At 36.2% G+C, this 16610-nt stretch overlaps 1 protein-coding gene across 1 annotated transcript in view; it reads left to right on the forward strand.

The window, feature by feature from the left end:
• KIF11 (kinesin family member 11) overlaps positions 1-16610 on the forward strand; it is a 64009-nt gene that overhangs the window by 33829 nt on the left and 13570 nt on the right. The window contains exons 15-17 of the mRNA XM_006880340.1: positions 2155-2280; positions 2376-2534; positions 4494-4600. Coding sequence (XP_006880402.1) covers positions 2155-2280; positions 2376-2534; positions 4494-4600 — 392 coding nt within the window. The remainder of the gene's footprint in view (positions 1-2154; positions 2281-2375; positions 2535-4493; positions 4601-16610) is intronic.

The raw sequence follows: 16610 nt of genomic DNA on the forward strand, positions 1-16610 counted from the left end.
AGATAAATGTGTAAGAAAAACTATGTAGACTTCTAGGAGTACATATAATAAATTGCTTTAGGCTACTTTATGGGGTCAAATACTGGAGGCCACAACCTTTTGATTCTTTTTTCACTATTCTGTATAAGTCACTCATCTAATTATTATTACCTTTGTCATCTGTAAGTTGTGATACCCTTTTTCTGTTTCATAGTTGAATGGTTTGTCCAGGAAGTTTTTGGCTATATCATTGATTTTGATTTTTTTTGTGTAGACGCTGTCTCCCTTTTTAAGTTATGTAGTAATTCTTGAAGTAAATAATACGAGTGTTACATGAACCTAAATTTAGTGTTTATGTGCCACAATTTGACATGTTTCTTTAGTCACCCAGTTAAAGTTAAAAGATGCTTTATAAATACTAATTCTTTGGATATTTATTCATTCACTGACTGAAGAGATGCCTTTAATTATGTCCTTCTAAATACCAAGTAAAAAGCATTGCAGGAGTCAAAATAAGAGATGCCTTCCACCTTGCTAGGTGGATAATATTTTGTTCTGAAAGACTACTGATAGGCTTTTCTTTTAGATATTTATTACTGTATTTCTTATGTAACTTGTTGTCCAGTCCTAGTAAAACGAACTTAGATCAAGATTTTTCCTTACCCTACACTTTTAAAAGAATTTCAGTTTTTAGATAGAATCTCAGTTTTACATATAATTTTAATACAGGATGTTGACATTAGGCTTTGTGGTTGTCATTTAGATGAGTATCTTAGTTATCTAGTGCTGCTGGATGTTTTTCTGCTTTGTATTATGTTTGTTATTAATATATGATTGAGAAAAATTAAACATAGGTTATAAATCTTGAAAAACAGTAATCTTAAGTAAGATGTAATTATAAATACACCTTTTTACCCCCAACATTATGGGTAAAAATTTAATGAGTGATAAAGAAGGCATCAACAATTATTGAATTATTCAACAATAGGGCCACACCGTTTAGAAGTTGACTGTAATTAATATACCCAAACCAGTGCCAAAGTAATTAAAGAAGTTGTTGTGTATCGTAGAGTTGGAACTGACCCATACATAGATAGCTTTAACAAACAAATTATTTTCTACTTTTGGAGGTCAGAAGTCTACATTGAGAGTACCAGCTCCAGTGGAAGGCCTTCTCTTGTTTTCAGTTCTGGAGGAAGGTCCTTGTTTTCTTCAGTAGGAATAGGCCCAGCATTTCTCAGGGATCTCCATTATGTCTTGGTCTTTTCTTCTGTCACACAGTTTCCCAGCACAGGGAAATGCTCTACTCCCAGCTCTTCTGTCCTAGTGGTACCAAGGTCCGTTTTCCCTGCTTGCTTCCTTTCTCCTTTCTCATCTATAAGATGAAAAGTATCATCGGCCACACTCCAGGAAAACTCGCCTTTCATTAAATCAAGGCTCTTTCACGTCTCAGATCACATCATGAGGAGTTACTACACCATTACATAACTGCCTCTAATCTCACCTTCGTGCTCATTTACATCATAGAGGTTAGGATTTACAACATATATGAGAATTGCATTACACAGAAAAGAATAGTTTAGCCAAGTTGACACATATTTTTTTGGAAAACAGGATACAAGTCATATTAATACCACTTGCCCAAAGATTACTATTGAAGGCTATTTGTATTTTTATTTATTTATTTGTATTGAAGGCTTTGCATTTATGAGTAGTAACTTGTTAGAAATTTATTTTGTTAAAGTGTATCAATAGGGTTGGGTTTTTAAAAAGTAGCTTTTGTTTGAAATGCTGAAATCTTACAACTTGACTGTCATTTTCCCTTTTTCTCTTACTATTTTTTCATTATATTGAGAATTTATGACTAAGTAACCATTTTCTTAATTCCTAGAAATATTTTTTTAATTCATTGGTGCACTTCCCCCCCTCCCCTTCTTTCCTATCCCCTAGCCTACCTCACAATGCACCCCTTGTTTCAGATTGTCATATCCTATAGGCAGGATTTAAGTAATTTGTTTTGAATATAAGTTCTAGTGATAGATATATCTAAGTTATAAAGAATATGAGAAACTAGATAGAATTTTAAAAATGAATGTGTTTAGTTATTGGGTATTTAAGATAGTATTTAATGAGCCAGCATTATGAAAGTAAAACTTTGTTTGTTTTTATAATCAGGATGTTCTTAAGACTGACCTTCTAAATTCACTGGAAACAGTTTTATCGCCCACTTTGGTATCTATATTGAATATCAAGAGTCAAATGAAGCATATGTTCAATACTTCATTGATAGTGGCTCATAAGGTATGCAACAAATGTTATTTTAATGCCTTGAAATTGAGTTGTTTAAAGAGAAAAAAAATCACCAATAAACAACTGATTTTTTTTTCTCTTCAAAGCTAGAAGATCAGAAAAAGGAAATGGATGGTTTCCTCAGCACTTTGTGTAGTAATCTACATGAACTACAAGAAAGTACAGTTTCTTCTTTAGCTGAATCACAGAAGCGATGTGAAACTTTAAGTGAAGACCTAAAGAGGATAAAGCAAACTCATTCTAAGGTATCTTGTTTAGCTGAGTTGTGTTATGTGCCGTCAAGCTGACTACAGCTCATACGAACAGCACATCAAAACCTTTGTTTTATCCTGTGCCATCCTCAGGATCTTCCCCATCCCTGAACCCTTGTGTCAGTCCATCTCGTTGAAGGACTTATCTCTTCCTTGGACCCTCCACCTTTCTAGCATGGTGTCCATTTGTTAGGATTGTCTTAAGATAACATACTGAAAGCATGTGAGACCGTGTATTACTATCTTTGCCTTTAAGGAACAGCCCTGCTTCACTTACTCCGAGACAAATAGTTTGTTCTTTTGCCCATCCATGGAATATTCCATACTCTTCACCAGCCCCACAATTCAGGGGATATTTAGTACTTTCCACTAACACCAGAATTCAGGGGCGTCGGTTCTTTTGTCATTCTTATTCATTGTCTTGCTTTCAGCTGCTTAGTAAGCAATTGAAAATAACTGTGGCTTGGATCAGGTGTATCTTAATCTGTATATGGATATCCTTTCTCTATAGCACTTTAGAGAGGCTCTCGACAGTAGATTTCCCCAGTGTATCATGGTTTTTTATTTCTTAACTGCTGCTACCATGATACAGACAATGTAAAAAGGTCTATTACTTCTAATAGTGATTAATATCAAATAATTGAGAATATTTTCAATAACTGGTTACATGTGGAACCCTGTGATAAAGTTTGAGCTCCCTATTTGTAGTCATCTGATTCCACTGCCTCTCACTACCCTCTCATCTTTAGTTTTGGGCAGATGTAATGTTTGGTTGTTCTAAGGAGCACATTCCTCTTGGGTGTTATTTGTTATTTTATGGGGCAAACTTTTATTTGACTGAAAGGCAGCTTCTAGGAGTGACTTTAATTCAATGTTCAAACCTTGTCTGAGGGCTTTACTTTTGAAGGGTTCCTGAAGTCTCTGTCAGACCACTAAATCTGATCTTTTTTTTAATGGAATTTAAATTATGTCCTCCATTTTTCACACACTCTTAACTGGGACCTTCTGTTATCTTCCTACTCAGAGTGGTAGTAGGGTACCCTCTCATTCTTATAGGTAGATATGTACGCTAACCACTGAGGTCAGAGATGGCCATGGTTCATGCAGCCATTAGTGCTGTGGGCTAATTACTTTCTTGAATCTGAGCCCTTTGCTTTCTTTTTTCTTTTACTCTAGACAGGAAGAGACCAATAGTTGTGTCTTAGGTGGTCACTTGCAAGCTTCTAAGACTCTGTATGATACTAAACTAGGATGTAGAGCTTTATCCTTATGTGTTCTTTATGTCAATTGGCCTGGATGTTCCTGAGACTATAGTCCTTAGCCTTCAAGCCCAATACTTTAGTCCTAGGAGTATTTGGTTGTATCTAAGATGTATCATTATTGTGCTCTATTATATTTTAATATATTGCTTACAAACAATTATGTAGAAATAAGCCATTATGTAGAATGAGACCTGTATACAGCCATACCTTGGAACTACTGAGAGTTCAGTTTAAGAGGACCACAATGAAGTGAGTGTAACTAACATTGCAGTGAGTTGCATGCATCATTTTTTTTGGTTTGTTGATGAACATGAAAGTTCTCTTTATACTGTAGTGCATTATAGTCTTCCATAAAGGTTTACAGCATCTGCAGTTAGTGAAAGATCATCACTATGACTTGACTGCATTGTGCTGTGAGTGTATTAAGTATATAAAGCATTATGAAAAAGCAGTTTATTATTATTAGCAATTATAAAGTTTGTAAATATTATAGTTACTTTTTAAACACCTGTAACATTCTTTTAGTATCATTTCCATTGATTTTCTCTGTGGTGGGTAGGTGGAGTTAAAATTCTTGTCAAAATTTGTATAATCCTTACTTAAGGGGCAATACTTAATGGCATTAGTCATAAATAGAAAAAGAAATGTCATAATTTTAGTCTCTTCCTTCTCCCTTCTACTTTCTTTATAGGAGCTTTGTCACTTAATCAATGTTTGGACAGAAAGATTCAATGCTTTGGAGGAAAAGTGTGAAAACATCCAGAAACCACTCATTAGTGTCCAAGAAAATACAGAACTGTAAGCTATTTTTATATTATTTATATATTCTCTTTATTTTTCTGTAAGTCAGAATCTATTTCAAAAGAAAAAATTACCAGATAATAGAAATAATTCTTATATATAGTCACCCAAATTTTTCCTTTGGTAAAATTTTAATGCTTGCTTTTTCTTGAGTGAGTGTGTTTGGATGCAGAACTACTTAATTTACAGACACATTGTTCCCTTTCTCCTAAATGCCTGAGAGTGTGTGTGCATTAAAACTAAGGTTATGTGTTATACTAGCATTGTACAATTATTTAACTCCTGGGCTCCTTTTCTACTGACAGCGTGCTGTAAGGTCTGGTTTTACCCGTGTGTTTTTGGGGGTCCTTTTCCACCTTTCCTCTCTTTATTTCATACTTTCACTCTTTTGCTTGGCCCACCTTTCACTAGCTATGTCTTTGTCTTAATACCTTAATGAAATCTTTTTCATTTGTTTTGCTAAAAAAAAAAAAAGATAAAAAGTATAATTATTTAAAAATCAGAAATTGATATGTTTATTGTCTATTGAAGCGAATTTTGCCAAGTCTTACCTTTCTTTATAGCAAAGAAAATATTTTTTTTCTTAACCCAGGATTTAATATATGGTCACACATTGCATTTAATTGGCATATATCTCTTGAATCTCACCTACTCTGAAAGAATTCTTTCTTTTGTGACCTTGCCTTTTTTAAGAATATAGGACATTTCTTTAAGTATCATGTTCTTCCGTTTGGGATTGTCTTTCATTGTCAGTTGTGATTGTAAGGAAAACCATATGAGTAATGATGTCCTCAGTGCATCATATCAAAAGTATATTACTACTTGTTGGTGGTGATGTTTTATTTAACTTTGACCACTTGTTTTAAAGTGATCTGTCAGATTTCTTCACTGTAAAATTAATCTTTTTTTTCTTCATAATTGATAAATCCCTTAATGGGAGGATATTGTGAAACTACTAAGTGTCCTATTAGCATTCATTGAAGCTTCATGTTGATTTGATTTCTTTAATTTTTTTCCATTCAGTATATTTGTTCTGTTGAGTGTTCTTTGAGTGCTTGTAAAAATGGTTTTGTGTCTATTAGACCTGTTGACAAAGTTCAGACCTTCATATATATTCTTACTGATTTCAAGTCTAGTTCTATCCATACACAAGTTCCTTGAGAGCACAGTTAAGTATTCTGGAATGTCTATACTTTGTAAGGCTATCCATAATTTGCTGTGGTGTAATATTTGTAAATACTTGTAAAACTTAATTTCATGTTTTTAGATGAGATTTGCCAATAATAATAAAATAAAGCTTGAACTGAAAAACTTTATTGACCAGGGAGGATAGAAGGAGAATTGATGCTTTTGAGCTTTGGTGTTGGAGAAGAGTGTTGAGGGTACCATGGACTGCTAAGAAAACAAACAGATTCATCCTGAAGAGGGTTAAACTGGGCTGCTCCTTGGGGTCAAGGATTCTGAGGCTTCATCTGACATACTTTGATCATGCTGTAAGGAGAGACTGGTCCTTGGAGAAGGACATCATGCTTGGGAGGGTGGAGGGCAGGCACAGGAGCGGAAGACACTCTGGGAGGTGAATTGATTTGGTGACTGGGGCAATTGGGATGAGTGTGTCGGAGACAGTGAGATTGGCACAGGGTAGAGCAGAGTTTAGAGCTGTTGTGCATAGGGTTACTATGAGTCACAAGCGACTCGACGGCACACAGCAACATTATTTTTGTGTGTGTGTGTACCGTCAAATCAGATCTGACTGGCACAGGAGGAGATTGTCCCTCCTTTTCTAGCAGAGGATCTGGTGGATTCGAACCGTGCACCTCTGGGTGCAGCTTCTTGCCACTTAGGCCACCAGAGCTCACCATGAATTGAAATTTTTTTAAAAAAATTTTTTTCATTGTAATTTGAGTGAAAAGTTACCAAGTCCATTGATTTTCTATTTCACCATTTATATACAATTTTATAACATTAATTATAATATCCACAATGTAATCAAACTCTTTCACTTCTTTCCTGTAATTCTCATTTCCATTAATTTTTCTATCCTACCACTTCCTACTTTCTGAGCTTTATTCTTGGGCGAATGATGCTCTTTTGACCCTATCTATATGATTATTATCATCTGTGATTTTGGTGAGTTGTCTCCCTGGTTTTACTGATCACTGTATCAAGTTCAATGTCCTCTAGTCTGTTCTGGCTCATAGCTCATAGTCTCCTAGCTCATAGCTTAGACTAAGTGGACATAATAATCAGATGTAATGCATTATGCTAAATGATTCTTAGAATTTAAAAATTACATTAGTGGGGAAAATCATGATATCTGAATTATGTGTGACATTTAGTTAGTTATACTGTACCAATGTTGGTTTCATAGTTGTGGCAAATATGACATGTTGTTAGGTGCCGTCAAGTTGCCTGTGACTCATAGTGACCCTATGTACAGTAGCTCTGAACCCTGTCTTATCCTAAGCCAATCTGTCTCCAACACACCTGCCCCTATTAACCCAGTCACTGTGTCAATCCATTTCATCCAGGGTCTTCTTTCCTATGCCGTCCCTCCATCCTTTCAAGCATGATGTCCTTCTCCAAGGCATGGTTGCCTCCTGGCAACATGCCGAAAGTATATGAGATGGAGCTTCAAAATCCTTGCCTCCAGAGAGCTTCACTTTCTCCATGATAGACTTAATTTGTTCTCTTGGGTTTCCATGGTATGTTCACTACTTTTCTCCAGCACCACAGCTTAAAGGAATCCGTTCTTCTGTCATCCTTAGTCATTGTTCAGCTCTCTGCATGCCAAGTAATTGCAAAGACCATGGATTAGATCAGGCACACCTTATTCTCTAGACTGATAACATTGCACTTCAGTACTCTGGAGAGGTCCCTGACAGCACAATTTCCTAACCCAATTCGTCTTTGGGTTTCCTGGCTCCTGATTGCAAGAGTATTGATTGTGGACCTGAGCAAGCTGAAATTGTTTACAATCTCAACCTCTTATCCATCTCTCATGGTGCTGCCAATTGGCCCAATGGTGCGAATCTTTGTCTTCTTGATGTTCAGCTTCAATCCATATTGAAGATTGCAGTCCTTCACTTTCTGTGGCAGATGCTTCAGGTCTTCCCTAGTTTCAGCAAGCAAAGTTGTGTCATCTGCACCATGTAGGTTGTTGATGAGTCTTTCTCCAATTCTGATGCCACATTCCTCCTCATAAAGACCAGCCTACCCAGTGATCTGTTCCACATATAGGTTGAAATAATAGGGAGACAGGACACATCCCTGAAGCACTCCTTAACTGATTTTGAATCATATGATGTTTCCTTGCACTGTTCTGACCACTGCCTCCTGGTCTAAGTATAGATTTCATATGACACAGTCAAGGGTTCTGGAATTCCCATTCTTTTCAAAGCTAGCCACAATTTTTGTTGAGGTCCACAGAGTCAAATGCCTTTGCATAGTTGATGAAACACAGACATTCTCCTGTACTTTCAGCGAAGATCCATCTCACATTGATGGTGATGTTCCTAATGCCATGGCCTCTTGACAGATAAGATGTTAATAGAGAAGTTTTCATTTTGCTGTTGTAAATTATACAGGATGAGATTACTCATCTTTGTTCTGTGGAGCAGCGTGGATTTGAACTACCAGAAACAAAAGCTTTTGGATTAGCAGGTAACTCGTGGACGATCCCTATCCTGATTGATCCCCTGCTGAGCTTTCTATCTCCTGAAGATTTCCCACATTTTTGCTGAACTTGCCCATAGTAAGTCAGTCTTGTCATTCTTGCTTCCACAGAGCATACTGGCTGTAATTCTTCCAGGATGGATTTGGGGGTTTTCCTGTCAGTCCATAGAATAGCCAGCATTCTTTGGCAGGATCATAGCTCAACTGCATTGGTTCTTCATTGGTCTTTTTGCCTCTGTGTTTATGAGAGGTGTAGGTCTAGTTTTCTTGGATTGCCTTTTGCTAGTTGTGCTATTAAGAAAGTAATTTTTTTTAAAAATAATACTGACTTTTTAAAGGAATAAATATTGATTTTAAATATCAATATGTTGTTTAGTTATTTCCAGTGTAGTAATAGTGCAAGAATTCCTCTCCTCTAGCTTGCGTCGTTTCCATATCTGTTGAGAATTAACGTTAACCATGATTTCTGCAGTTCTTATTGGGGTTCTAGTAAAATTTTTCTTTTTGCCTCTGAGTTCATCTAACATAAAATAGGCAGAGTCTTTGGAGTTTCTTTACTGACAGTAAGATGGTAGTAAGTTACCTCCTAGAGCTGTTTCAAACACACTGTAAATAGTAGCAGTTTTATTGTGACTAACTGTATCACAGATACAGAAGAATTTAATGAAAGAACAATTGAGCAAGAGCCTATGGTGGTGAAGGAAGAAGTTGAGCTGCTTTGAAGGAAATAGCAAAAAATAAGGCCCCCGGAATAGATGGTATACCAATTGACATATTTCAGCTAACAGATGCTGCCGTGGATGTGCTCACCAAGTTGTGCCAAGAAATCTGGAGAACAACCACTTGGCCAACTGACTGGAAGAGGTCTATATTTGTTCCCATCCCAAAGAAGGGCGACCCAACTGAGTGTGGAAACTACAGAACAATATCATTGATTTCACATGCAAGCAAGATTTTACTGAAGATTATCCAAAAACGATTAGAACAGCACATCAGGATAGAATTGCCGGAGGTCCAGGCTGGGTTTAGAAGGGGTCGTGGTACTAGGGATATTGTTGCTGATGTTAGATGGATCTTGGCTGAAAGCAAGGAATACCAGAAGAATGTCTATCTGTATTTCATTGATTATGCAAAGGCATTTGACTGTGTGGATCATAACAAACTGTGGCTGACTCTGAGAAGAATGGGAATCCCAGAACATTTAATTGTGCTAATGCGAAACCGATACTTGGACCAAGAGGCAGTTGTCAGAACAGAGCAGGGTAACACTGCGTGGTTCAAAATTGGGAAGGCTGTACGCCAGGGATGTGTCCTTTTCAACCTGTATGCAGAGCAGATTATCCAAGAGGCTGGGCTCTATGAGGAGAAATGTGGCGTCAGGATGTGTGGTGGAAGATCTATTAATAGTTTGCGTTATGCAGATGACACAACCCTGCTTGCAGAAACTGAGAAGGACCTCATGCACTTGCTGCAGAGGGTCAAGGACTGCAGCCTCCAGTATGGACTGAGGCTCAATGTCAAGAAGATAAAGATTCTCACCACTGGACCAATTGGCAGCATCAGGATGGATGGTGAAGAGATTGAGATTGTTCACAGCTTCAGTTTGCTTGACTCCATGGTCAACACTCTTGGCACCAGCAGCCAGGAAATCAAAAGATGTATCGCGATGGGAAAGTCTGCTGTTAGGGACCTCTCTAAAGTACTCAAGAGCACCAGTGTCTCTTTGGAGACTAAGGTGCGCCTGATACAGGCCATGGTTTTTGCAATCACTTGTTATGCATCAGAGAGCTGGACAGTGACTAAGGAGGGTAGAAGGAGAATTGATGCCTTTGAGCTGTGGTGCTGGAGTATTGAATGTGCCCTGGACTGCCAAGAAAACAAACAGATTCATCCTGGAAAGGGTTAAACCAGGCTACTCCCTGGAGGCAAGGATTCTGGGGCTTCGTCTGACATACTTTGGACATGTTGGTAAGGAGAGACAGGTCCTTGGAGAGGGACATCATGCTTGGTAAGGTGGAGGGACAGCACAGGAGGGGAAGACCCTCTATGAGGTGCATTGATTCAGTGACTGGGGTAATTGGGATGGGTGTGTCAGAGGCAATGCAATTGGCACAGGATAGAGCAGGGTTTAGGGCTGTTGTACATAGGATCGCTATGAGTCACAAACGACTTGACGGCACATAACAACAACAACAACAAACTGTATCATCATCTGGTTTTTATATTATATCTGATCTTACTATTGTCTTATATTTTCTTTCCAGCTGGTTTGCAGGATAACCAGCCTGTTTTTCTCCTCATTCTTCAGACTGAACATGAGTCTTGTCCCGATTTTTTGTTATAGGTAGGATTTTTTCAGATCTTTGCTGCTTAATATAGTGGTCACTAGGTACCAGTTCTTGATGAAAGCCATCAGTGAAAGAGGAACCCTCTTAATGAGATAGATTGACACAGTGACTAACACAAAAAGCTTGAGCATGACAGATTGTGAGGCTGATGCAGGTTAAGGCAGGGTTCAGAGGTGGTGTTCACAGGGTGGTGATGAGTTGTAGGAGACTCGACAGCACCTACAGGCACATACGCTTATTGAGACCTTAAAAAGACGACTTTCAGAATTGAGATACCCTCATTTTAAAAGAACTAGATTTTGGAGGCAGAATTAAAACTCTTTAATGAAATTAATATTATGTACTAGTTTACTTAAAAGCGCGAATACATTGTTTTTCACACTGGGTCTTTTCTCATTTCTTTTATGCACCTTCCCTCCACCCATCAAATTGTGTGACTCTATGATTAACTACACCACTCCCAGGAAACTATCTTTGTCTTTAATATTACATGTTAAGAGGATAGCATTGTTTTTAAATACTGGGTTAAATAAAACAGGATTAACATTTTACCTATTTCTTTTTCCTTTACAATAGTTTATTATAGTTTCAGAAAAGTTGAAAATTTGTATCGAGTTCCTATATGCTTTTTACCTTGTTTCCCTATTAAAATCTTATATGTCATATTTGCACAACTGTGAAACTAAAATTGGTACAGTCCAATTAACTAAACTCCACATATAATTTAGATTTCATGCATTTTCCCACAGATGTAGTTTTTCCATGCTAAGAACCATTTACCACATTATGTTTTGTTGATCTGTATCCTTACACTCTTCTGGTCTCTGATGATTTCTTAGTCTTTCCTTGTTTTGGATGATCTTGACAGTTTTGAAAACTGCTGAGCATGTATTTTGGAGAATGTCTTTTACTGTTTTTTTTCTGGTGGTTAGACTGGAGATAGGAGTTTTGGAAGACTTCTCATGCAGGTGAAGCTTACTTACCATATATCAGAAGTACATGCTTGTCAGCATGCCTTACCACAAGCGATGTGAACCTGGCTTCTTGGGTCCAGGCTGTGTTTGCTGAGGTTCTTCACTAGGAAGTTTCTTCTGTATCCCACCCTCACCCCCTGCCCATATTCTAAAGAAAATTTTTCTTCTCCCTGTATATTAATTTATTTATTTTTTTGTATTGATATGGACTTATGGGTTATTCATATTTTTTAATAATCCATTGTTGCATTATTCATTTTGTTGCTCAAACTGTTACAGTGATTTTTTTTATTGTCTAGTATTAGAAGATGCTCTAGTTTTCACGCTCATTTTCTTGCTTCAGCCCTAGAACCCAACCATTTTTGTGAGCTCCTTTGGTCTCTTTTAACTGAAGAAACTAAGAAATCAGCTCTTAGAAACTAAAAAACTTTGGGCGTTATGGATCATTTTGTGATATAAAATCTATCCCAGGGCTTTCTGAAAACCTTACCTAAAAGAAAAGGGGTCAGTAATAGATCTTGAATTGTTTATTTGTATATTTGAGTTTGTTTGCTTATAATGTTACTCCAACATTTATGGTTTTAAAGTGTGAGCAACTGTGAACTCTGTATAGGGACCTGCTGCCTCCGTGGACTATCAGTTCCTGAATTTCTGATTTAAAGTCATTAAGAATTTCAGATGGTTATTTTTGAAGCATATACTTGTCATGGACCCATGTCTCTAAGCTGTGTTGAGAACAACAGCTTTGATGACTGTGGAATGACCCCTTCTACCAGAAACCCTGGGCTGTAGGCAACTACCATTTCCTCTTAAATAATCAGCTTTTGGTGACATAACTTGTGGCCCACAGAGCTTCAGGGAAAAACAGAGGCCAGCTTTTCCTTGGATGTATGTCCACCAAGACTTTATGTAAATAAAGGTCAGCCCATTTTGTGTCCAAATTCTGAATGGGATATTAATTTGTGCACTTCATTCCTCCCCTTTGATTTTTTTTTTCCCTTTTGGAGATAGCAATCATTTGGGAAAATAGTCTGGAGGTTTTCCCTAAATCCATTTGTCTATTTATGTATAACCAAATAGGTAAACATTGGATGCTGTGTACACATAATGCATTAAAAACATCATCTAACCCAGGAAAAAAAAGAAAGAAAAAAAAAGAAACTAAAAAACTGAAGACATTAAGAAATTAGGGTCTTACAGACTGAGATCTGAGTACTGAGTGTGCTCAAGCTAGTAAGGTTTCATTTATAGTTTTAAAAAAAATATATTTATATTTACATTTACATTTATATTAAGCTAAGCAAGTGTACATACTGACATCGTAATTTACTCTAGCATCAGATAGTTCATTCGGTTCTCTCCCTGCTTATCTGTAACTTCCTAAAAAAAAAAACCAAAAAAAGCTTGACTCCCACTTCTCTCCCATCCATTTATTTAACTCTTCTATCACCTTTTATACCCTTATGCCTCTATCTAGAAGACACCCTGCTGATGTAGTCCATAGCATGTTACATTGCTAACCAAAAGGCTTTGTGTCTTGGCCAGTTTGAATGATTCTAGGGAGAAAGATGGGCATCTCCTCCTTTCAAAATTTATAATCTGATAGAGGGTGGCTCTGTGTTGGAATAGATGCTCTTAAAGTGGGTTTAGCCTGGTATGTATACATAAAAGGCATTGTTAACCTATATCCGCGTGAGAAACAACTTGGTGAACTAGAGTGCTGTGTATAGTTACACAATCTTTAACTTTACAATTTTGAGGCAAAATACCGTTTTCCAAAGTTTGTTTTCTTTCCCCCATAATGAGTGAGTTGATTTCCCATAATCAGTGACGTTCTTTTGTACATTTGTGTTGCAATTAGACCCTTTTGTCACAGCCTGTGTTCTATCCTGGATGTCTTTACTATGGTGGTGTAGTCTGTATTGAGCTGCATGCTAACCCAAAATGCACACCTCTGGCAGTTTGGTTTGAATCCACCAACTATTCCATGAGAGAAAGTTTGGCAGTCTTCTTTCATGTAATTTACAGTCATAGGAACCCATTTGAGCATCAGCTGTTGATCGATTCCAACTGAATGGCAATGAGTGTTTTCGTTTTGTTAGTTCACATAAGTGAGATCACACAATATTTGTCCTTTGGTGATTGATTTATTTCACTCAACCTAATGCTTTCAGGGTTCATTTATGTTATATAACAACTTCATTTCTCTTTAAGGCTAGATATTTCATTTTACATGTTATATATTATTAACCCATTCATATATTCATGGACTTTTATGTGGTTTCTACTTTAAAAAAAATCTATTGAATATTTGTCCTAGAGCTTACAATATAAATTTTAACATAATTAAGTCCATCTTTCAGATACACTATTTTGTGTGTACCAGAAGAATCTTGCAATAGTATTTTCACAATTACTTTATCCCATCTTTTGTCATTATTTATGTAGTTTACTTTTACATATGCTGTATAAGACTCAGTACATTCTTACTCTGAATATTCATTAAATTGTGTTTATTAGAAAATTTAAATGACATGTGGTTTTCATTATTTCTATTTAGTAGAGCTGCTCTACAATTCTGGCTATTAATTATCCTAACATCTAACTCTTATTGTCCATTTGTAAGCTCTTTTAATCGTTCTATTCATGACAGAATATTCCATTCTGAATTCTTTCGATTCTAAATCTAGAAGATGTTTCCCTTTTTCTTTCCTATACTCCAGGCTCAATTTCAGAGCATTGGAGGGAATAGAAGAGTAGGGACTGGAGTAAGCATAAAATTCTGCTAAACTTTCTTAAAACTTTATAAATAATTTTCTCTTCCTTCAACATTACTAACATATACTGTCTAAAGGTGTATTTCTCAAAGCATGGGCCAAAGGCATCAATTATTTAGAATTTGGGTCCTAGATGTACAGTGGCCTTTGTTGTCATTCTTTGAACTCACTCATGAATAAGCCTTATCTGGAAGGGAGAAATTTATAGTGATAGTCTCTAAGCTTACTATTTTGCTTTTTCTCCTCATGTAATATTTTCTAAACCGATTTGCAACACCTTTGCTTGTTCACTTGGTTTGCTCACATGATGTACCATCTAGTGGTAACAGAAGGTAACTTCAAGCTCTTTATTTCCTTTTTTAAAAAACAGTTTACCTCTGTGAGTCTTGTAAAAAGACTTTGAATGTTATCCTGTGGAAACTCACTGAAAAAAAGAAAATGATAAGTAAATTTTCATGTACATTTCAGTTGACAATTTTATATCATGATATGAGTATTATGTGTACTGTAAGGATGATATGTGTCATAATTTTCTTTAAATTATTAGAAAGCTTTATGTGACTTTTAGTTTCATAATATTGTTAATGCTTATGATTTACATCATGACATAGTAAAAACAGCTTAACAACAGAATGACTGTGTACAGTTTATGAGCCAGACTAGAGATTAGATTAATAGATTGATTCCTTGTCCTAGCTACATTAGAAATTGGCTTAGGACCTTAAAGATTCCCTAAGACTTGGACAGTAGTTATCAAACTTAATATGTATCAAAATCAGTTAAAGAGCTTTTCAAAATTTTGGTCCTATCATCTCATTATTCTGATTGAAGCCTGAGAGTTTACATTTTTAAAAAGAAATTATCAGGTAATTTTATGCCTGTTTCATTTTTACATTTTCATTCATATAAGTTCATCCTCCATTTCAAATGATTGAGTTAATAAGCCCCTAAGAAAGACTATATTGGGGAGCTCCTTTTCCAGAAAAGTATCGCATTATCTGGAATACTACCCAAAAATCATTTGCTCACACATTGTTATTTTATGAACTGACACTGATTGCAGAGAAACTGAATATCCAACTTTAGATTAAAACTGGTTGATATTATATCAAACATGCAATAATTGAAAAGGCTCTTTCTGTCAACTGTTTGTCTTTTTTTCATCACAGAAATATTTGTCTTAACTTGCAGTGGCTTCTATAATCAGATTTCCTTCTACAGAGAAGTGCCCATTTGCTTACTAAAAATCCAGCACCTGTTGTTCTAGATTCCCTGATAATATCACTAGGATTATTTTATACTTACTTTGAGCATACATTTATAGCATCTTTTGTTTTTACACAGATAAGACTTACTTTTTCCTTTTTTTTCATATCTTACAGAGAGCAAAGATTTTAATAATTTATATATTTTATATTATATTACAAGTTTGACACATTGGTTGTAATTGATATCTGTTATCTGTTCTTTATTGATTCATTGGGGAGTTGAGGATTAGATTTTTATTTTAGGCACTGTAATTGGAGAGAAAAATGTGGGGAACTTTCCAGAAAAACAGAGAATCTAATGTGAAGGTTGGAAAAGTTGAGTGAGTTAGGTTTGTCTTTCAACAACTTTTGAGAACCTAGCAGCATATTAATATGTTATAGGTCAGTTTCAGAATATGATACTTGCACCAATAACATTACCATTTGTTGGTAACTTTTAGAAATATGCTTTTGAAGGACTCATGCAGGACCTGAAACAGGAATTTTGGGATAGGGTCCAGCAAGCCGTGCACCATGATTTTGGTAAAGTTGAGAACCTTAATGCCACATTAATGGTATCTTCGTAAGTCTCTCAAGGATGATGCAGGATAGGACAATATTCGGCTCTGTTATTCATGGGGACTCTTATCAGTCATAGTTGACTCGATGGCACCTAACAAGATTAGTTTTATCTCTTCTAAAGTTTGTATAAAATTATATTAAGGCATTTTCAACAGATAGTAAGCTAGCTCTCCTAACCTTAAGACATGTCAAGAAGAAAAGCACAAATCCTGAAGACACATGGTTCAAATCCACCAGATGCTCCTCTGGAGAAGGAGGATGCCAGTCAGATCTGATTCGATGGTATACACACACACACACACACACAAAACCAAAAAGAAGAAGAAAGGCACAAGCTTTAGTTCTCTATTTGATTATTACAGATCTCTGGGATTACTTAGAAAAGAATTTCTTTTTTTTTTTTT

This window comes from Elephantulus edwardii, unplaced genomic scaffold, assembly GCF_000299155.1.
Source record: "Elephantulus edwardii isolate Elephantulus edwardi_28Jun2011 unplaced genomic scaffold, EleEdw1.0 scaffold00007, whole genome shotgun sequence".
Taxonomy (NCBI): domain Eukaryota; kingdom Metazoa; phylum Chordata; class Mammalia; order Macroscelidea; family Macroscelididae; genus Elephantulus; species Elephantulus edwardii.